Here is a 19,758-nt window from a genome sequence, read left to right as displayed (position 1 = left end):
CCTTGATGCAGCGGATTGGCAGGAGGAAAACCGAAATAGATTACGGCTTGGACGCATGAACCATCAAACATTCTCATCACCCTCATCTAGAATAAATCAACTAGATTCGAGTTTCGGTTGCTATATCCATTGCTCATCACATCCAATCATGAAATGAGTTTGAGCCGTAAACCATTTTTACCACGTTAACCAAGCCCTTCACACGGGATCATCGACCAACGCATGAAACCCCCAATCGCCTGACTCGCCCCCAACACCTTCCTCCCCCGCAGCAGTGGCGAATCGACTCTATGATTCTTCCCTTTGCCCCTGAGTAAGAACAACGCGACCACAGCCACCGGTGCAAAAGAGCAATCAGCATGAACGGCAATCCGTACCAGAACCCCTTAAGCCTTATCCCCGTAGAGAAAGCTCCCGCCAAAACGGGTCCTGCCGGTATTCCACCCACGTTCTTGATGATGATTATAAGCGTGTACAGCCTCGACATCTTCCCCTCGACGAAGGCGGTGACCTGCAACAGGCATAGTGGCTCCAGACCGCTGGCCAGCGTCAGGATGACCATGCCCACCGTCACACAGCCGAGGTCCGGGCCAACGGTGAAGAAGTGCTGATGAAGATGCACGTAGCGGATCCGCGGGCGAGGATTGAATCCTTTCGATACGCTGTTATCCTGACCGTTGGAGATGAGACAACCTTGGACAGACAGGACAGCATGACGCCCATGACGAGAACAACGAGGGCGCCTCGGAGGGCGAGCCAGTAGCCTGCTTCGGCGCGGGTGCGATGGAAGGGCTTGCTGAAGTGTTGAAGGAAAGTCTGGCCGAGTCCTTGGCCCACGATGTTGAGAAGGGCGAAGACAACGAGAGTGACAGCCACGGAGCGGTTCCGAGGCATGGCCAATGATCCTCGAGCATTTCGCACTTGCCTGCAAAGTCGCCACTTCATCGCAGCAACCCAGTCCTGCTCCGGCTCCAGAATCTGAGCCCTTACTACCGCCCTGCTCGCTTTCTGCGACGCATCAAGCGTCTCAGGCTCAATCAAAGCTGTGATACGCAACAGCACCAAAGATGACCATACTTCCACCATCATGGAAGTCTCCGGCATGCCCACCAACCCGGCCGTCTGCGCCGCCAGCAAAAAGAGGAAAACCCACATCGCCCTATTTGCCGCGCGCGCCCACCCGACATTATAGCCTACAACACTGCTGTCGCGACTGAAAATACTCCTCCCACAAGCTGAAATACGGGGGCCAGCAATAGCATCTCAATCGGCACGCGTCTCCAGAATCTCAAAATGAAAAGGACCCACCCGACATTAAGACTCTGCTCCGCCGTCCCCAGTGCATACACCGGCCTCCTCCCCCAGCGATCAGCAAGGACACCGATGGGAAATGCGGGGACGAAGCCGAAAGGCCCATCTAGCAGGATGACATAGTCGAAGGGATTGGCCCTCAGCGATAGAGGTCTTCTGCGATGCGGGTCGCGGGGGACGATGGTTAGGGTGCCAGAGAGGACCCAGAGGGAGACGCCGACGCATGGTAGGAGGGCGATGTGATGGGGTCTCTCCAGCTGATTCTAGGACTTGGCGGGCCTGTACAGGGTGTGGGTGGTAGCGGTGGGAAGGAGAGAGATGTCGTGGGAAAGGGAAAGGGGGTCGTCCATCGTTGACTGCGAGGATACGAGCCCTGGTTCGAGTGCACATCAGGTGAAATTGAATTCATTTGGAAGTGACAAGGACGGGCCCACCATGAGAGATGACGCTGGGGATGGCTAAGAATCCGTCGGTCGGGGTTTCATTACTGCGTTGCATAAAGAGCTGAAGATTGTGTTGGCCGCCCAGAAACTTCATCATTGGTGATGGCGGTGGGTGAGATGAGTTGAGTTGAGTGGTACGGTGTGGTCGATGTGCGGCGACACTGTATTTGCCGTTCCTGGTGAGCTACGCCTTCTTGGCAAGCGTCGCACTGAGTCGCAATTTCAGTCTGTGGAGTGTTCACGGAGTCACGCACAGCACCCGTGCTAGAAGGCCTCAACGGCTGTCTTGAATGTATTATTGATTATGTTGTGGTATCTCTCTATCTATGTGTTGTAGTCTATCTATGTAATGTGGCCCTTGCCTTTTGTCTATGTCTATACCCCAAACCCGAAAGGAAATCCCAGTCTATGCATTGTCGTCGAAAATCCGTAAATCAGTCCTCCAAACCCTGGAACCACCTGTGTTCCAACGCCTCGCGAGCGGTGATGCGCTTTCGCGGATCGAAATTGGTCATTTTGCCAATGAGGTCCTTGAAATCCTCATCGAGCACGTCGCTCCTCCACAAAGAAAATGGCCGTCGGGGGTTGTTCTCGTTGAACGTCTTAGCTATTTGGCTGAAGTTTTGTCGCCACGGGTGGCCGCGACCCAGGTAGTCGAGAAAGCCGTCAAAATCGTCCCAATCGGCGAAATGGGAGATCTGGCGTTCGAGGATGGCGAAGCTGGGGTCGCTGTTTTGGGGGAGATCCATCCAGAAAATGACCCTCCGCAGCAGCAGGAAGATGGACACAATGGCGAACGAGAAGATGTCGGTCGGCTTGTTGATGGCCGCCTTGACGTGCGCTTCTGGGCTGCGCCACCAGTGGTTGCCCACTTGCAGTCCGCGCAGCTCAGACTTGGGCGGGATGTGTGTGGAGTCTTCCAGATCCGAGAGCTGGACACGGTCAACGACGATGCCGTCCCTTGTCTGCCGATAGTCCACCATGATGTTGTTGGCCTTGATGTCTAGGGCAGGGTTAGCTCCTTCGAATCCATAATAATAATAATAATAATAATAATAAAGGGAGTAAAAGCATACCCAGGTGAACAATGTCATGGTCATGCATGGCGGCGAGACCCCGAAGTGCGTCCCTGAGGATACGCTTCTTGACGGGAAGAGTGAGGTCCTTCCAGGCAAAATTAAGAAGATGATCGCTGAGATACTCGTTCACGAACATCTTCTCGCCCGGGATGGTGTCGTGCACAGCACGCAAGTAGGGGCTGGCAGAAAGCTTGGGCTGGAGTGAGAGAGCATAATTGTACTCTGACTCAAAGAGGTTCTTCAAGACAAATTTCTTCTTGTCGGCCCTATTTCGACGAGGTTAGACCCGCGGGTGTCTGGGTGATGCGATAGCGATGAAATAGACGTACTCGGCGAGATAGACGAAGCGATTCTCTCTGTCCTGCAGCACCTGCTGAATGACATACTTGCGACCCGAGCGGCCTTGTAAAGTCGCGCCGATCTGGCTGAATGGATCTGGTGTCGTGGGAATGGGTGTGTGAACTGATGCGAGGGTGCGACCGGCGGCAGCTGCTCGCGCCGCAACACGGGGTGCGCAAAATCGCGGCCGCCCGGCTCGGCTGGCTGCCAACAGCGATGATGGAGATTGACCCTTGAGCAGTGATGCCGTACCCGTCGGAAATTTCATGTTACTGGCGCTCGACGAAGGGACCCTTTCTCCTGTGCGATGGACTGACTGTCGATTTTCTCAATGAATGAACAAAGAGAGTCAGCTCGCTCCTCAGGGGGTGTCGTTGGGTTTTTGGCACGTCGAGCGCACACGGACACCGTCCAGAATCCGGTCCGGGTTCTTTCACCGCAACCGCAGTCAGATGCGTTTCAAAGAGTTTTCAGGGCTTACAAATGGGGACCCGCGTGGACTCGCAAGTGGGATTGGACAGGTGGGGACCGTGGGGGGACAACTTCCTTGACTTCCGGGTCAAAAAGTGGCCAAAGGCAAATCTTCAGGGTAGCGTGGACCCTGCATACACGCTGTGGGAAGGGCATGTGGGTACCATCAGAAGGCTGGTCTGGCCAGTCGGATTGCCATTTTGCACACGCGCTTGGCTTAATTTCCACTCCAATTTCCAATTCTAGAACTTCTGAGCTTGTGGAAGCTCCGGCGATCAATCGTCTGAGGAAGGTCGATCACAGCGGTCTCGGTGAGTCTTTTGGCCTTGTGCGCATTACAATGCATGCAACCCCAAACACCAATGTCGGCACGCCAAATGCGCACTTGGGTAAAATGGGAAAGTCGTGGTCCGCGTTTGCAGAAGTTTGAATCATCCATTTCGCAACCTCGCATCGCATCCCCCGGCCATCGCACTATCGACGCAGGGCGCAAACGTCGACTGCTGGATCACCAGGTTCTATGTCCGCATGGTCAGACAGACACCTGAGCTTGGATCAGCTGGAGCATTACGACATGAACCATCCCGCCATGGCTGAGCGAACACGAAGTCACGTTGGGAATAGTCTTTTTATCTATTGCGAACACACAGACGGTGCGTCTTAACCTTTCTGGTCTCGATCTGCGCCCGGGGAGAGTGCCTGTAACTGCAATGTGCCGCTCACTCCGACTGCCACCCAAATGAGCGCTTCTCAGTCGACGGACCACGACGGACATGGCGATGCCGTATTGCCACTTGTCGTGGAGATCCCCTGCCGGCTTGACGGTGATCAGCACAGAGGCCCATCCGGCGAGTCCACACCATCGTGAGCTTTATCGGAGCCGCGATCTCATGAGTTCCACCCAACGCCGCTATTTGGACATGTGGGCCCAAAGCCTTACGGTGGCAACACCTTTTTCTTATCAAACTGCCAGAACGCTGTTGATAGACATTTTGCATTTCACAATATCGTCTTTGGCATCTGTCAAATGGCAGCAGGCCATCGCGGTCCATAACCCATCGCTCTTGCGATTTTCACGTTGATTGCTCGGAGTCGTCGCTGGTCGCGCATAGCTCGATTCGGGCCGCTGACTTGCTGGCTGGCAGCCACTGGCTCCTCGTGCTGACGCGGATATTCATGGGCTGTCAGAAGACAAGAGCGGTTCGTGCGAATCCTTCAGAACTGCGTCCTCCGTTTACGGCAGTGTGGTATTCAGACCTGAAATGCTTTCTTTGGGCTTATCGACTTTTGGACCCCCTACTCAGGTTACATCAGGTCACATCACGGAGTGGGTCGACTTTGCGATGCATCCAAAGGCTGCTGATGACCTACCTATGGGTATAGGCTTCACCGAGCTGAGGTCAATAACGAGTCAACGCCATCTGCGTAGTACCAATCCTGGCTGATGTCAAAACTAACTGCTCTCGATAGATCTGGCTGCATGCCTTGGTAGTTAATTCGTATTGGGCCGGCGGTTGTATGGCTGTTGGTACCAATCATGCAAGGGCAGCTGCAGGTCTTACCGGCGCAAGAATCTGTCGAGCCGAACCGGAGTTGCACCTTATCGCAGCCCTAGAGATTGATCTCCATCGAATCGCCGCTTAGCTTGAGTCCCACTATCACTGTCCTTCCACCACCTGACTGGCCGAATCTTATTGGCCAGTGTAACCCCAAAAGTTTCGCGTCGGCGCAACACATTAACGCAGACACAGGTGGTGTGCTATCAACATGCCACTCACTCGAGCTGCCGCGCGAACAGCCCGGCGAACCAAGGACTGCGGGCGCAGAGCAATGTTGCACGATGAAGATTGCGACTGCGCATAATGCCCGCGCGGGTCCCGCCGAGGTGCGGATTGGCGACTTATTCCCGGACAACACACTTTTGTCCACCGCCATGGAGCCAAGTAATGAGACATTGAGCGGGAGCAGGACGTGTGGGGATAGGATACTGAAGTGAGGGCGAAGATCAAGGTTGTTAATGTGGATGTCAAGGAGCCTGGGACCTTCATTGCGAAGACTAAAAGGCAGAGGAGAGGTGCAGGCTTGAGGTGCCGGACCACACCAGCCTTCGACTTTCAATGACGCTCTTTTCTGCTTTACCGCTACTACAGCCAGTTGACTGATGATGGATGGACCCTGAGCACCAAACCCTTAGCAACGGCCAACTGTTAGAACACGAGGAGCGAAACCTCTGGTGTATCAGCAACTGACTCAAGTGTGCAGCCAAAAGGCACATTAGTCGGTACTCAAGGCCCTCGTAGCCACCTTCACTCCTTTGTATTGGCGAGATCAGAGACGCAGTCAATTATATGCTTTATTACGGCTTGCAAAACCCGATACGGGGGTCTAGTTTGCCGGGGATAGGGAGAAGGTCACGGCGTTGCAACAGCTAGGTATTGACCCATGTGATAGTGGATGGAGCATGGGGAGTTAAGGCGTATATATCCAAGTACCCACTACTGACTACTGAGCGCATTTCACATTGACTTCGCGGCAATCTTTCTGAATGAAGCCTTGGAATGATACTTGAGCCCATCGATTCATATTGTTCGTCGATGCCGGCGGTCGTGTGGCCTGTGGATCATGTTGTAGCAAGGTTGCACAACGAAAGGGGCTACAGGGGGCATCCTGAGCCTTGCATACACCCGAAAGCTCTTTTAAGTAACGTCCCACACCCACATCCGGGACACCCCCACATGTGGGACGCCCTAAAAATGATGCTGTATATTATAACCATTGACTTCAACCTTTTTTTACACTTATTCTGATGCGACTACAATACAGCTTTCACCGTCACTAGGGTTTTAAGACTCGCTAGACTCATCTGTACTATCCTCAATTTCACCAGCCTCGATTTGAGCCTTCCGAATAGCCTTGATATTAGTAAACTTCGAATTTGGGCTCATCTTGACCTTCCTCCGCTTCCTAGCCCTACTAGCCTCAAGCTCTGCCTCTATTGCCTCAATATTTCGCTGTGCGACAGCTAATTGGTAGTCCTTCTCATCAAAGCCCTTTTGAACTTTCCGAAAGAGTAGCCGTTGGGTATTTGGATCACTATCAAGCTTGCTGAATAAGCTGAGTTGATCTTGGAGCTCATCTCTCCTCTTAGGCGTTGACCAGGCTACTGCTGATGTCTCTAACGCCCAGTCCTGACTACCCTTACTATCAGAGTACCCTTTGCAAGTCTGACTAGGCTGTCTGATTGGTGCTGACGTATTCTCAAGGAGCAGGGGGCTCATAAGGGGTCTAGCTATGCTCGAAGGCCAGAGACCAGTATATTTCCATCCACTGATAATGTTCTTAGCGGTCAATGCTGCTAGATGTGCCTTTCTATAGCAGAGGAGAAATTTTATCTTCCCTACGACAGTAGTAGTATCCCATAGTAGTATCCCATCGGTCAAGGTAACCAAGCTCCTTCTTATAGGCTGCCTTGAGGGGTCCAAAGACTGACTGATCGAGAGGCTGGAGAACGTGGGATGTGTGTGGCGGCAAGAAAAGCAAGTGTATCTTGTTTATGAAGCAGAGGTACATAAACTCTGTCGTTTCGTAGCTACTATGCTGAAACGGGGTCAGGCGGTCAGTAGGATATACCTACCACCTAACACACTGAACAGACGGCTCCAGTACCAACAAATCCCATCTTTTGGTCTTATCAGACGAAGATCGTGGTACTGGTTATAACAGCGAAGCTCTTATACGTCTGGTGCGCGAGTTGGTCGGATGTGCCTCTGATACTCGTATCGTGATAATAGGATCTCGAACGTAAAGATAAGCTGAATAACTAAAATAACTAAATAACTGACTGAAAAGCGAAGGTGAAGATACAGATAAGGAGGAGATGATGATATGAAGATGAGGATGATGATGCGTGAAGATGGGGGACTCGTGTCCTACTCTGCCTCTGTGCCTCTTAAAGAAGATAAAATAAACTTTCTCCTAGCCCCGTAACCTATTTCCCTGATGTCCGGCCTTACCCCGTTACAATGCCCATCTAGGATAAGTAACCTAGTCTCTTCAGGGTCCTCTGGTTGAGTCAAAGGAATAAAGATCTTTTGTATCCACTCAATAGCCGTAGAGTCTGACGTCCACCCATTCTCTGTTGCTGTAAACCTCCAGGCTTCGTATGGAGTCAAGTCCAGAGGAAACCACTGCTGCTGGACAGACTTCCCCTTGTATGTCACAAGTGGGGGTAGTGCAGTACCAGTCGCAGAGATACACTCTATAAGAGATGTCCAAGCTCGAGATCCAGGCTGTTTCTTCAGTATAGAACGAGTCTCAGATGATCCTAGAACAAGACTATTTGATCCTCTACCTTCTAGAATACCTGTCTCATCCATATTGTATCGATTCGAGGCCTTAATAGCTTTGATCTCAGGGATAGCGAGGTATTTGAACCATTGCCTGACCACATTAGCTGAGGCTCCATTAATACGCTGGGAATCGATAGCTCTGCTTCTCTGAACCTTGACTGAAGGGTTCCTCTTGATAAAAGCCTGGACCCAGTTCTTTCCAAGTGGTTCGGTGTCTCCGTGGATCTGTAGGATACGCTCGGCGAAGTCTTTGAGCTGTTGATGGGTTGGTGGGAGGCCTAGGGCAGCCTGGATTCGAACCCATTCAGCCAGATGGGATTCCTAGGCTGGAGAGAGCCTCTGGTAGTCAGCGAAGGCTATATCTCTTGACTGGGCTCCCTGAACCCGTCGTGAAAGAGTAGACCTTGGGACACCATGCTCATATGCTGCTTTTCGGAGGCTTTGACCGGTAGCTATTGCTTGAAGAGCTTGATAAAAATCATCTTCGGTATATTGACTCATATTAGTGTAAAGAAGACGTACGTAAAATTTCGTAACGATTGAATCGATATTGGTAAAGAAAAAAGAGGTTGAAGTTAGAGGCATTTTTGGGTGTCCCACATGTGGGGTGTCCCGGATGCGGGTGTGGGACGTTAGCAGTTTCCCTGCCCAAGATCCCAATGTTTCCATAATGAACTACGACGGCGTCGAAGGGTTGGGTTTGGCGAAGGAAAGGTAAAAGTCGGCCCGAGCTTCATCGCAGGTCAGTACGGAGATTTCGACCCATCATGCCATCAATCCCGGGCCAACTCGAAACACACTATACGGCCCCAAGACAGTCGCATGATATCCACCGCAAACATCATCGTGGAGCTCTTTCACGGCACATCACAGGTCTTCTTCACCAAGGTCACCTCCAAAGCCAAAGGCAAGAGACGGCCCGAGAGAACTCGAATCCACGAAGGCCTTATCCGTAATCCTGACCGAATTCGTTCCATAACCAATTGCCTAGGGGATGTACCCATGCATAACCAATATGCAATTTTCCGAATGCGTATTCCGGGACGACGATGTGCCAGACCCGCAACAATGCATGGAGCGATTGGCTAAGGTTCACCGGGAGAGCAAGTCCCCGAATGGGCAATTTGGGTTGCGTGCGACATATAGCGGGAACTTACCGCAAGCAACGGAGTGGGGAGGCAGTTAGGAGAACTTTGTCACCAAGAGCATGCCCAAGGCTCTCGATCGCGACATGGCTACTAAGGACCTGAATCCAGAGTTTGAAGAGTTGGTTCCGGCGTTGTTCGGTAAGTCATTCCTCGGCTAGTCCGTCCCTCGAGACAGAGAGGAGGTCCGTAAAGCCCTCGTTGATTCATGGAGATCTGTGGTACGCAAACTCTGTGTTTGATATCGAAAACAGCGGCCGGTTCTCTTTGACGCGTGCTGCCTGTAAGCCCACAGTCAGTGTAGTCAGTGTAGGCGCATGCATCAAATTTGGGGAGAGCTATCGGGCAGCATACAATGTGTTTGTCCCGATCTTGGCGCCCGATGAAGACTATGACGGTCGTTTAGAGCTATACAGACTGCAGGACATATTGATGTTGTCTACTCACTTTCATCTAGGAGGTTTGACGCGCATGTTTCTGCTATCTTCACGGAGAGCCAGGCGCTCAGGGTACAGTGAGTAAGTCGCCCGAAGTCTTTTTTCTTTTTTTTTTCTTTTTCGAGTACTTTCTACTTATGTCATGAAATAGGGTCCTGGATGTTATAAGGATTTCATTGCAGCGATATGGTCGCGAAGAGTAAGACTCCTGCTTCTAAATCGGGACGGAATTTCTCAATGCTACGAGCTAGATATGTTGTTGCAGTAAGAAGGGGAGGGGGGTGCCACATAATAGTATTCGAGGTTAGACTGCATCGTTCCAAAGTATTGCACATCTGACTTTTCCATATTAAAAATAACTAGAGCATTAGCAGTACCAACCCTGACGTAGGCGACGCTGTGGTGCGCAGCCGCTGTCGCGGTGATGGTAAATCAATTTATGAAAACTCTCGCCCCTCTTCCTGTGAGGTATGCCATCCTGAACTCAGCCATACTACGGCCCGTCATCACATCGTTTCGTCATGAGCCCCATCCACACCCAAGGCTTACCGCACTCAGCCAATGACGACTTTACAGCCGTCGGTGCTCCGTAGCACAATCGTCACCGTCTGCTTCTCAAGACCAACCAGCTCCACTTTCTCATCCTCGGGCAACATAATGGACGGGAATGCTTGCAGCATGGACACAATCGCGTACGCAGCTTCGGTGAGGGCGAAGTCCACTGGAGGGAGTTAGTTGGCAACCGGTTGTCAAGCGAGCAAGGCTGAGTCGCGCGCTACTTACTGCCCAGACACGTCCGAGAACCAGCTCCGAACGGCATGTATCCCATTTTCTGGTGAGTGGGGTCTTCGCTGACGATGGCGCTACCTGATTCCCAGCGCTCTGGTCGGAAGATGGCGGCGTCCATGCCGTAGATTTCGGGACGACGGTGCAGACTGTATTGGCTGAACATGACCGTGGTGCCTTTGGCAATGGATATGGGAGAACACTGGTCTGGCCCGCCGCCGGTGGGCAAAGTTGCGGGCTGGAGTGAAGTGCGGGTCCCTAGGGGTGTCGAAGGATGCAGGCGCAGTACTGCAATTGTCAGCTTACGAGTAAGACCACGTATGTTTGGGATGGATGCTGTTTCGAACCTTCCTTCAGCGTGGCTTGGAGGTACTTGAGCTTCGATAGATGCGACCTGCGAAGTTCGCTGCGGCCTGCGTCAAGCTCGGAGATCTCATCGCGAAGCTTCTGCATCACGTGGGGATGTCTGACGAGGTGGAAGAAAGTCCATGCCAAGAGACAGGCCGTCGAGTCTCTGCCAGCAGTGAGCACATTGACGACTTGGCCTCTGAGTGCGTCGTGGTCCGCACAATCTTGGATCAGTCGGCAAAGGAAGTCATCTCCTGCCGCGTCAGGATCCTGCTCTGCCCGTTCGAGCTTCCGTCTGATCACATTATCCGCGAAATCGTGGATGGTCTTGCAAGATGCTTTGAACTTCGCCCCGCCCACAAGCCAATAGAGCTTCTGGAAACGGAAGCGACTCGCCACAATTTTCTGCGAAACATCAAACGCAGCCTCGAATTCGGGATTGGAACTGCGCAGGCTGCAGACGGACTCCCCGAAGAGAAACTTGGTCGTGACATCGAGTGTCAGTCGGAAGAACAGATGCTGCAAATCGACAACGTGACCCTTTTTCTCCGAAAGCACGTGGATGAGGCCGTCTACCGCCTCCCGGTAGACTTCGAGATCATCGTAAGCGCGGTGAGAGAATCGGGGACGAAGAAGGTCACGCGAGTGTTTCCATGCTTCGCCGTTCTGGGTGAAGATGCCATCGCCAAACATGGGCAAGGTGATCTTACGCCGCATGCCGATCCCCCAAACGTCGGGCGAGGACAGGATGGCCTCCAGGTTGGCAGGCTCGATGGTCATGATGGTGGCCTCGCCCGCCAGCACCTGCTGGTAGGTGGGACCCAGACGGCGGAACGTGGACAGGAGGTGCTCATTGAGGCGTCCCTCCGAGGTGGCCTTCAAGGCCTCGAGAACATTGTCGAAGCCAAGGGGCCATTTGTTCTGGAGGCTGGGCGGCGGGAGACAGTGATTCTGCTTATCGTGCGCTTGATCGGCCTGTGAGAGGTGAGCGAGGGACCGGTCCACTTGTGGCACTGGAATAAGATGAGATGAAACGTACTCTATGAGCCCGGTAGACGTTCACCGTGTGGTAGACGTATAACCCGATCGCCGCCAGTGCGCTGTAGACCCAGAGAGACATCGCGATGGTCGATGTTTGCTTGCGTGTGGGGTAGTAATACCACGAGAAATGGAGGCTAAGGTAGTAGGTCGAATGTTTGCTTGCTCGTCGGTGCTTTGTGCGCGTGCTCGATCGTCATATTTAGATCGAGGTGTAACAAATGTTTGCTACCGTTGCCCCCCTGTCCTGTGACACCGCCGCGCCGTATCTTGAGCAACACCAGTTGCTGCATGCATGCCGAATTCCAGCTCAATCTGGGCAGCGAGCGGGGCCAAGTCGGGGGCGATGCATATTTGACAACTTGAGGGCAAGGCCGAGTTGGCCTGGATGCCTAGCATGTGTTGCACTGAAGGATTGCAAGTCGTGTTTAGTGGTCGTTTCCCAATATTGCGGTGGATTGTTTCAGCCCCAAAGAGTTGCTCGGTTGGGTGGCGGATTTCCCGATTCGGCAGCAACCCAAGCTATTGGGATATGTGAGCCAATACGCAAGTTAGGCAACAAATTGACCTCCACGCGCTAATGTCGGTGACACAGGTCTATCGTTGTAGATTGCGCAGCGTTCCGTTGTGACTGACAAAACGCCCAGGCAACTCGATGGTCTAATCGTACCATGTTTCATGCGCAGCCAATAAGTCCAAGCTCTTGACGCCCGACTTTGGTGATGCGATGCTTACATGGAAAGTTCTCAGCGGAAGGCGCCCTCGTCGGAAGTTACCCCTTGGCTACGACGACTTGCGATTGGCGGGTGCAATGGTTGTCTGTTTGATTACTTGAACGCAAGCACTGCGAAGTTACTTGGACCAACCATGCAGCTTCCTTCACGAGCAGACACCCTCATCCCCATACACTCTATGCGAGCGCTGGGGACTTCTTGCGGCTTGGACACCTCGGAATGGTGACCCATTCGCTCCGCACCGGACCTCCCATACGCGAGTAGTGACCGTACGATACAGGATCCCTTACGTTGACAAACACTGTCTGTCCTGACATCGTGTTGGCATGCATGAACCTGTGCCTCATCTATACTTGCATCTATTTCCATCATGGGACCAAGGAGCCTCGGGATGCAAGGACCAGCAAGACGACAAAATGGCCCAGGCTTTCTGGGCAGTGGTCTTTTAGTTGACTTCATTGCATCGTGTCTCTGAACGATAGTATTGTCATGATGCACCCAAAGTCAGGACTTGACTACTTGGTAAGGACGCGAGCTATGCTACACACCAAAGCCAATATACATGAAGAATGCGGTCCTCAAGCCAAGGCGACCCACCGCCTTGGCGAAAGCAACCGAAATAAGTAAAGCGCAGAGCAGTTATATCCTTTCCACCGACTGCGCATCCGCCGTGTCCCGCGTATCACCATTCATCGCACTCTTCAACCAACAATAATTCAGATCCGTGCCCTGCGGGCCAACATTATACCAAGTGGCGCCCTTGCAATCGTCCCGCTTGGCGCAAAAGGCCGTGCACTCCTCCATGGATGCCGCCTTCTCGTTCACAATGTCCTGCCCCAGTTGCGCCGAGTCGCACTTCTGCCGGAACCGAACCTGGCTCTCCGGGTCCGTGTAGACCGAGCCGTCGGCGTCGGGACACGCCATGACGGTTGAGGAATGGGGTAATGCGGTGGCTGTTGCCGTCGTGGCGCCTATATAGTTTGAGATACAGTTAGTGTTTATTCCATCACGGTCTCCTGTGTTTGTGTAGTGGGATCGGCTTTCGACGTTGTTTTTGGGCCATCTCCGGCGGCGGCGCTACTGGGGTTGCTCTTTCTCGTAGTTTTGGCCGTCTGGGCTACGGTTGTCATGGCTCGCAACATCGTCACTGACCCTGTTTTCGTTGTATCGTCCCCGAGCCCTCCCTACTAAAAGCAATGGGTGTACTAGGGCTAGTAATTCCACTCGCCTGTTCCCACGAGGGTGAGAGCGTCATACCTGCAGTAGCTGTCCCCGAAGGATTACCATGTAATCTGAAAGTATTATTTAGTTCCATGCGACGTGATATACATATGGAGAATCAAGGAGTCACTTACGGTCCTGATGACTTGGATCTACTCAGCATGTTCGGTCGAACTATGCCAAGCGTAATGCCCAGGACTATCGCCAAGGCCAGCAACAGGACGCATGCCAAGACGATACCGAATATCTTCTTCCGTAAACCGCAGATTGTCGCACGGGATTCACCGGCAGCCGGATTCTTGTCCGGGATTGTCTCATCTTCGTCGTGGGTACGTACTGATCTCGCAGAAGTAGCATACCTCGTCCCGGCCGGCACAACTTCAGGTCCCAAAAGGACTTCCAGGCCAGGCTGAGAAAGGGGTCGACTATCTCGCTTCGAAAGCTCAATACCCGGCTCAGCCGGATGCACCTCCTTCATTGAGGCACTGTCAAAGGTAGAACCCGAGATGGGCGAGAGGCTGTGTAAGAACGAAAGTGTCGACCCCTTCCCGAGCTTCCGGCGCGGGCTCGCCTTCTCATCGTCACGCAGGGGCGATACGCTCTGCGGGTGGCCCTTCTCGGCGCAGTCCCAGCATACCGGCGTCGACTTTCCGTCTGAGTGCAGACATGGCGTGGGTTTCTTGTTGGGGGTGGTCGGGCTGAGAATCTTGAATCCCATTATCTACAGTGTCTTCAAGGCCGCGTAACGATAAGAGCAGACAAGTAACTATAGCTGGAGGCACGAGGAAATCTCGAGATTTTGGGCATCTCAAGATCGGTCCCTTCTCGGACAGACTTGGGGTCGGGTTGTAACAACGAAAGTCTGGTTGGCTGGCTGTGCTTTGGCTTTGCTGTAGCACAATGATACACAAACGGGTGGAACAGGGAGACGGATGGGGGAGAGAGCGTCTGGTTTCGCTCTAAAAGAAATATTTTCCTTACTCTGCTCGTGGCGAGCAAAGAGTAATATCTACTTGGCGTGCACGTGTGGTGGAGGCGATGTAATCTATGTTTTTCAATTTTACGGCGGCATGTTTAACCTTTGGAGAACCACCACTCAGGGGGCCGACAGAGCCTATTCATCGTCGCACGAACAAAGGCTCTAAATCAGGCATTTTTGGTTCTTCTCCGAGGAGTGAGCAAGCGAAAAAGGGAGACCAAGAATGCCAAATTAGAAACAATGAAACTGGCGCTTTGCGTTGTGTTGCAATGGTTGGAATTGTTCATTGGAACTATAGTCTCTGCATCCAGGCAGGCTTTAGGGGAATTCCGGCAAGGGGATGAGCATTGGCCACGGTAACTCCATTTCACTTGGTGTATCGCAATCATGGACCAAGAACGCAAGCACACCATACTCCACACTGAAGTCCATTCCTGGCGGCTCAGTTGCGGGTGATGGTGAAGGCCAGTATGCACGTCCAAATGTGGCAAAAGCTACAGTCGCCCCTCGATCTCATCATCTCCATATCCATCACCACTTCTTAGCAAACCCCGGTCCCGTCGAGCTACCACATTCCTATCTTTCAAGGGGCATACCTTGGGGTCAAGACCCATAGGAAGTCCTTACATGTAAAACCTTGGGTCACACATCATATGATGGATATGGGCTTTCTGCGTACAATTCGGGTAGAGCAAGTCCTTGTACCACATGCAGATCATGCAGAGCCGGGAAAAGGCATAAGTACTCAAGAGTGCATGCATATGGATGAAGCAAACCTCATCAGTGGATAGCCTGCATTTACCCCAGGTATGCAGTTGAGATTGCAGCGCCGGCAGGCTAGACTCGCCGTTGCGAAGTTTCGGGAACGAAAACAGCATTCTTGAGGATATGTTTGCCTAGGCGGTTAATGTAGAAACGTTTCGTTCGGTCCGAACCCCGCGTAGAACCGGTCTGACTTGGACTAAGCTGTGGTGGAACAGATGCAAACTATCAAAGGGACGAGGAGGCGTTCAACTGCCGCGATTTTGGACGGATATAGCAAACTATTATACCACTAGAGATTTATGCAGTATGCATCCATCTAAAGGCAGCTGTAATTCAGTCTATATACATCCTAGTATAGCACCTCTTCTTAATTTGACGTGGGACCACCATGGTAACTTCGTCTTATAAGATAGTTGGGGGGTTGCATTGAGTTCAATCCGATCTAATAATGACGGCGAAAATACAATCATCTGAAAGATAGGATTTGACACGTATTCAACATGTCGTTAGTTTGATTTCGACGTCCCAAGGCATCGCCAGGGGGTTTGTGCCGTCATAGACTTGCGTAGGGGCCAGTTCCGCCGGATTTGAACAATGCTTAGACCCCTAAACTCGATAGAGTGCGCACTAAGCATATTGTGAATCATCAAAATGACGCAATAGGAGCGTTAAGGCTAAAATAGTCAGAAACAGCTTGGTCGTGGTTCAATATAAATCTGAAGTGTCGCCAATTCTATGGAACAGCATCACTCTACGCACCCGGTGCGGTGATTCCTTACATCAAGCTTTAATTTTGCGTGCTCAGTGATCATATTTTCTCCCGGTAGAGCTCCAAACTTCTCGCATTTAGCAAATTGGAGAGCCCGAAGATATAATGACTGGCGGAGAACCTGAGAAGGGGGACAAGGGTAAGTAATGCAGGGAAATCTGTACTTCCATCATCCCTCGTCCCTGTTCTGTCTTCACCAGTAACTGCATCAGCATTGCACTGTATGAACGGTGATTGGATAGCGCAAAAAACTAACAACTTCGCTTCGACACAGTCACATGGAGTTGGGGAGGAGGCGCTCCCGGTGGAATAGTTGCCGAGAAGAAGACCGAGGGCGAGGTGGCAATCAAGTCCAAGCGTGGCAACACGATCAAGAGGAAGGCCGAACCTGGTAACCCAGCTGTGCATATCTCCCGTTCTGGGAATGATGTGGTGAAGAAGGCATCCGAACTCAACGTTGAGAAGAAGGCGGGTGGCGGTAGTAATGGACATGGCACCAAGCGCAAGGCCAAAAGTCAGGAATCTAATAATGTTGAGGAAGAAGAAGATGGAGATGATGGTGAAAATGATGAAAACGAGGATCCTCGTACGAAAAGCAAAAAAGGGAAGAATGTAAAGAAGGGTATGTACTTGAGCCACTGTCCAAGCATGGCTTCATTCCACCATTCTCGAATGGGTTTTAACGTACTTATTCTTTGCAACAGATGGCGAAGAAGTCACAAAGAAACAGAAGAGATCTCAGGACGACGACGAGAGTACCGAGAAAGAGACTGAAGGGAATGAAAAGAATGACAGCAATCAAGACGCTGAGGAGACGACGAAGCAAACCAATGGTAACATATCGTCGAGTAAGAAACAAAAAGGCGGCGATAATAAGAAAGCAGTTATTAAGGCCAAGGACAACGCTAAGTCAACTTCAGAATCGGACAACCTCAAATCTACATCGAATTCTGACAGGAAAGTCAAGGGGAAACCTGCCGATCGGCAAAATGGCAATCGGGAGCACCAGTAGAAAGAGTCAAGCAAAGGTTAACCGTCAATCGCGTAGTATGAAAACCTTCATCCTAGCGCATTTCAATACGACTTGGTAACATCAACTTTTTTGGAGAATATGTGACTTGTTCGTTCCAAACTCAAATTGATACGAGATTTGAAGGTATCTAAAGATTTGAGAATATCGTTGGAGTCGCAACGCATGAGCTGTAACGCACAACCTTCGCTCTAGTCGTGCTTGGGACTATGGTAGTAAGTATTGTACGGCATGCGATATTCGGAAAGTCCAACCCGAATTGGCAGGCATAACGGGGAGGGTGCGTTATCTCCCAAATTTCGTGAGCCTCCAACAAACATTGGCATGAGAAGACAGTCTATCCATGCCTTGCACGTCTTTGCAGAATTATCAACACAATAAGCAATACACCACATACGACAATGTCACGCCACGCACTTGAGGAAATGCCGGACGCAAGAATGTAAGTAATCCGAGTCCGGTGAGATATAAACCCCTATTTGGTCACCACTATTCCATACACCTAATGCGAGCCCCTATTCCAGTTCTACACGGGAAGACCAATTGAATCCGTAGTGAACTACCGCTTCGCCACAGCTTTCGCAACCCCGGCTCCCGCTATCCTGCCAAAGACAGCACACTCCAGCAACGAAGAGCCACCCAGCCGGTTGGCACCGTGTATACCACCGGTGATCTCGCCCGCGGCCCACAGGCCTTTCACCGGCACCGTCTCATCGTTCTTCTTCCCCAGGACCTGAGCATCCTTGTTGAACACCACACCTCCCATCGTGAAATGCGTCACAGGCGTAACCTTCCCCACACAAACTTCCTCATCCCGATTCGCCTCGCCCGCCGGCAACCGCCACCTTCCAAACGCCTTCCTCCCAAACTCGTCATCCTTCCCCTTGGCAACCACCTGCGCATACTTATCTACGGCAGCAATAACCTCAGGTGCCAACTCCCTCACCTTCTTCTTCTGCATCAACCCCTTCCAAGTATAAAACCCCAAATGCCCCGCAACCGCCTCGCACGCGCCCGGGTCAAGCAAAAGCGTGACATCCCACTGCTTCGCATCGCCCTCCAGCTCCATCGGGGGCAAGGCCATGATGGCCGCACTGACTACGTCTCTTCTCTCCATCTCGTTCACGAACCTATCCCCCTTTGCGGAAAGCATGATGCCACCCTCGCCTCGCAGCGCCTCGGCGGCTAGGAATTTATACCCCGCTGCTGCGTCCTTCGGGTCGACGAACCCCGTGGGGTGGACTTGGACTTCGCTCATATCGACGAATTCTACGCCTACATCGGCTTCTTCCAGCAGACGGTGCGCGCTTGGGCGGGCCGTGTTGGTTGATGGCATGCCCTTTAGGTCGGATCGGTATTTGGCCAGGAGCCCCTGGGCGTCGCCTGCGAAGCCACCAGCCGCGAACACAACGGGTCCTTGGAGCTCTTGCTCTTCTGAACTGGCGCCGTCGCTGGTGACAAGGTACCGCACCCCCACCACCGCCCCATCCTCCACAACCAGACTCTTCACTTCCGTCGATGTGCTGAGGGTGAAATCCGGACTCTCCCCCAGGCTTTTGAGTAATGCTGTCACAATGGCAGCCCCGGGCGGCGTCTGGCCCGCCCCTCTATGCGTCCTGGCAACCGAATGCCCACCCAATTGCGCAACGACACTCAGATCAACCCCTACTTCCTTCGTGAGCCATTCCAGCGCGCCCGCGGATTGTTTGGTGAGTACTCCGACCAGCGCTTTGCGGTCTAGGCCCTTGGGCCCGGGTTCCTGGAATCGGGCCCCTGCGGAGCGCACCGTGTCGTCGTAGAATATATCCGGAGAATCGGATACCGCGATGGTTGCTTGATATTCCGTGCCTGCCCCGTTGATTCCCGACGAGGCTTTAATACTATTCCCGCCCGGCTTGGCCTCGCGCTCGAACATGTGCACGCGCGACCCCGCTTTCAAGGCCTCGTGCGCGGCCGACAGACCGGCTAGGCCCGAACCAATAACCAAAACCGTAGGTTTGCTCGACATTTGGAACAGTGATGGTGTAATCAGGTTTGAGGTGTGGAAGACTCTCTGACTTGTACTTTGGAAAATGCCTTTTAGGGTATTGTTGCAGACGGGGAAACGGTTGAGCATGAGAACTGCAGCGCCGAGAATGAGGATACTGAGGAAGTAGTAGGGCGTGCGGCGCGGGAACATGATGGTGGGATAAGATTTATAGAGCGATCAAATGTTCTGCATGCTGGCTAGTTTGATGGCCGAACGAAAATGGCAAATGGTGGGCGCGATCGGGATGGGGTGATGGGTTGGCGATTTAAGTGCGGGCCGCTCGGCAGCGGTGGAAACATACGATGGGCGTCGTATGATGACATACACCGTGTCATGCTTGGGTGGTGTCGGAGCACACGATAAATGCGTGGGTCAGCTGAGATTTGAACATGTTGCTATATGCCCCGAGGTTCCCAATAATTGCGGGTGGTTGTATTTAAACAGCAAACTTGTCCTCATGAACTGCGTTATTCCGTCGGCATCCA

At 52.3% G+C, this 19,758-nt stretch overlaps 7 protein-coding genes across 7 annotated transcripts; 1 reads left to right on the top strand and 6 right to left on the bottom strand.

The window, feature by feature from the left end:
* Nucleotides 1-570: 570 nt before the first annotated feature.
* On the bottom strand, nucleotides 571-1,155 carry BCR38DRAFT_412096 (uncharacterized protein; the record flags this gene model as incomplete). Its single annotated transcript, XM_040858647.1, has 1 exon — nucleotides 571-1,155. One exon carries the CDS (start codon nucleotides 1,153-1,155, stop codon nucleotides 571-573), a length of 585 nt encoding a protein of 194 aa, XP_040713226.1.
* An 879-nt stretch (nucleotides 1,156-2,034) lies between these two features.
* On the bottom strand, nucleotides 2,035-3,843 carry BCR38DRAFT_443175 (kinase-like domain-containing protein). Its single transcript, XM_040860860.1, has 3 exons — nucleotides 3,163-3,843; nucleotides 2,831-3,099; nucleotides 2,035-2,757 (listed from the first exon to the last, which is right to left on the bottom strand). Exons 1-3 carry the CDS (start codon nucleotides 3,438-3,440, stop codon nucleotides 2,189-2,191), a joined length of 1,116 nt encoding a protein of 371 aa, XP_040713225.1. The 5' UTR covers nucleotides 3,441-3,843; the 3' UTR covers nucleotides 2,035-2,188.
* Nucleotides 3,844-9,901: 6,058 nt separating this feature from the next.
* On the bottom strand, nucleotides 9,902-12,159 carry BCR38DRAFT_443165 (cytochrome P450 monooxygenase). The gene is made up of 4 exons (XM_040860859.1): nucleotides 11,748-12,159; nucleotides 10,708-11,683; nucleotides 10,358-10,648; nucleotides 9,902-10,295 (listed from the first exon to the last, which is right to left on the bottom strand). Exons 1-4 carry the CDS (start codon nucleotides 11,826-11,828, stop codon nucleotides 10,129-10,131), a joined length of 1,515 nt encoding a protein of 504 aa, XP_040713224.1. The 5' UTR covers nucleotides 11,829-12,159; the 3' UTR covers nucleotides 9,902-10,128.
* An 852-nt stretch (nucleotides 12,160-13,011) lies between these two features.
* Nucleotides 13,012-13,315, bottom strand: BCR38DRAFT_443163 (uncharacterized protein). Its single transcript, XM_040860858.1, has one exon. It carries the CDS (start codon nucleotides 13,282-13,284, stop codon nucleotides 13,120-13,122), a length of 165 nt encoding a protein of 54 aa, XP_040713223.1. The 5' UTR covers nucleotides 13,285-13,315; the 3' UTR covers nucleotides 13,012-13,119.
* Nucleotides 13,316-13,557: 242 nt separating this feature from the next.
* On the bottom strand, nucleotides 13,558-14,419 carry BCR38DRAFT_412093 (uncharacterized protein; the record flags this gene model as incomplete). The annotated part of the gene is made up of 3 exons (XM_040858646.1): nucleotides 13,558-13,685; nucleotides 13,738-13,772; nucleotides 13,836-14,419. 3 exons carry the CDS (start codon nucleotides 14,417-14,419, stop codon nucleotides 13,558-13,560), a joined length of 747 nt encoding a protein of 248 aa, XP_040713222.1.
* Nucleotides 14,420-16,319: 1,900 nt separating this feature from the next.
* Nucleotides 16,320-17,226, top strand: BCR38DRAFT_488054 (uncharacterized protein; the record flags this gene model as incomplete). Its single annotated transcript, XM_040864225.1, has 3 exons — nucleotides 16,320-16,353; nucleotides 16,489-16,836; nucleotides 16,919-17,226. The coding sequence occupies 3 exons, from the start codon at nucleotides 16,320-16,322 to the stop codon at nucleotides 17,224-17,226; spliced, it is 690 nt and encodes a 229-aa protein (XP_040713221.1).
* A 404-nt stretch (nucleotides 17,227-17,630) lies between these two features.
* BCR38DRAFT_443162 (FAD binding domain-containing protein) lies at nucleotides 17,631-19,677 on the bottom strand. The gene has a single exon (XM_040860857.1). The coding sequence runs from the start codon at nucleotides 19,421-19,423 to the stop codon at nucleotides 17,804-17,806; it is 1,620 nt and encodes a 539-aa protein (XP_040713220.1). The 5' UTR covers nucleotides 19,424-19,677; the 3' UTR covers nucleotides 17,631-17,803.
* Nucleotides 19,678-19,758: the final 81 nt, after the last annotated feature.

Source organism: Pseudomassariella vexata, assembly GCF_002105095.1.
Source record: "Pseudomassariella vexata strain CBS 129021 chromosome Unknown BCR38scaffold_11, whole genome shotgun sequence".
Classification (NCBI taxonomy): domain Eukaryota; kingdom Fungi; phylum Ascomycota; class Sordariomycetes; order Amphisphaeriales; family Pseudomassariaceae; genus Pseudomassariella; species Pseudomassariella vexata.
The sequence above is the reverse complement of the archived record's forward strand: the minus strand, read 5'-3'. Positions and strand labels throughout refer to the sequence as shown.

What these genes read in the sequence shown, in the direction of transcription:
- BCR38DRAFT_443175 (XM_040860860.1), bottom strand. Translation starts at nt 3,440, where the DNA reads ATGAAATTTCCGACGGGTACGGCATCACTGCTCAAGGGTCAATCTCCA. An exon ending in CGCTTCGTCTATCTCGCCGA is followed by an intron (nt 3,100 to 3,162) that starts GTACGTCTATTT and finishes TCGTCGAAATAG; the next exon opens with GGCCGACAAGAAGAAATTTG. An exon ending in CCATGACATTGTTCACCTGG is followed by an intron (nt 2,758 to 2,830) that starts GTATGCTTTTAC and finishes ACCCTGCCCTAG; the next exon opens with ACATCAAGGCCAACAACATC.
- BCR38DRAFT_443165 (XM_040860859.1), bottom strand. Translation starts at nt 11,828, where the DNA reads ATGTCTCTCTGGGTCTACAGCGCACTGGCGGCGATCGGGTTATACGTC. An exon ending in ACGTCTACCGGGCTCATAGA is followed by an intron (nt 11,684 to 11,747) that starts GTACGTTTCATC and finishes CACCTCTCACAG; the next exon opens with GCCGATCAAGCGCACGATAA. An exon ending in TTCTCGGACGTGTCTGGGCA is followed by an intron (nt 10,296 to 10,357) that starts GTAAGTAGCGCG and finishes AACTCCCTCCAG; the next exon opens with TGGACTTCGCCCTCACCGAA.
- BCR38DRAFT_443163 (XM_040860858.1), bottom strand. Translation starts at nt 13,284, where the DNA reads ATGGAGGAGTGCACGGCCTTTTGCGCCAAGCGGGACGATTGCAAGGGC.
- BCR38DRAFT_443162 (XM_040860857.1), bottom strand. Translation starts at nt 19,423, where the DNA reads ATGTTCCCGCGCCGCACGCCCTACTACTTCCTCAGTATCCTCATTCTC.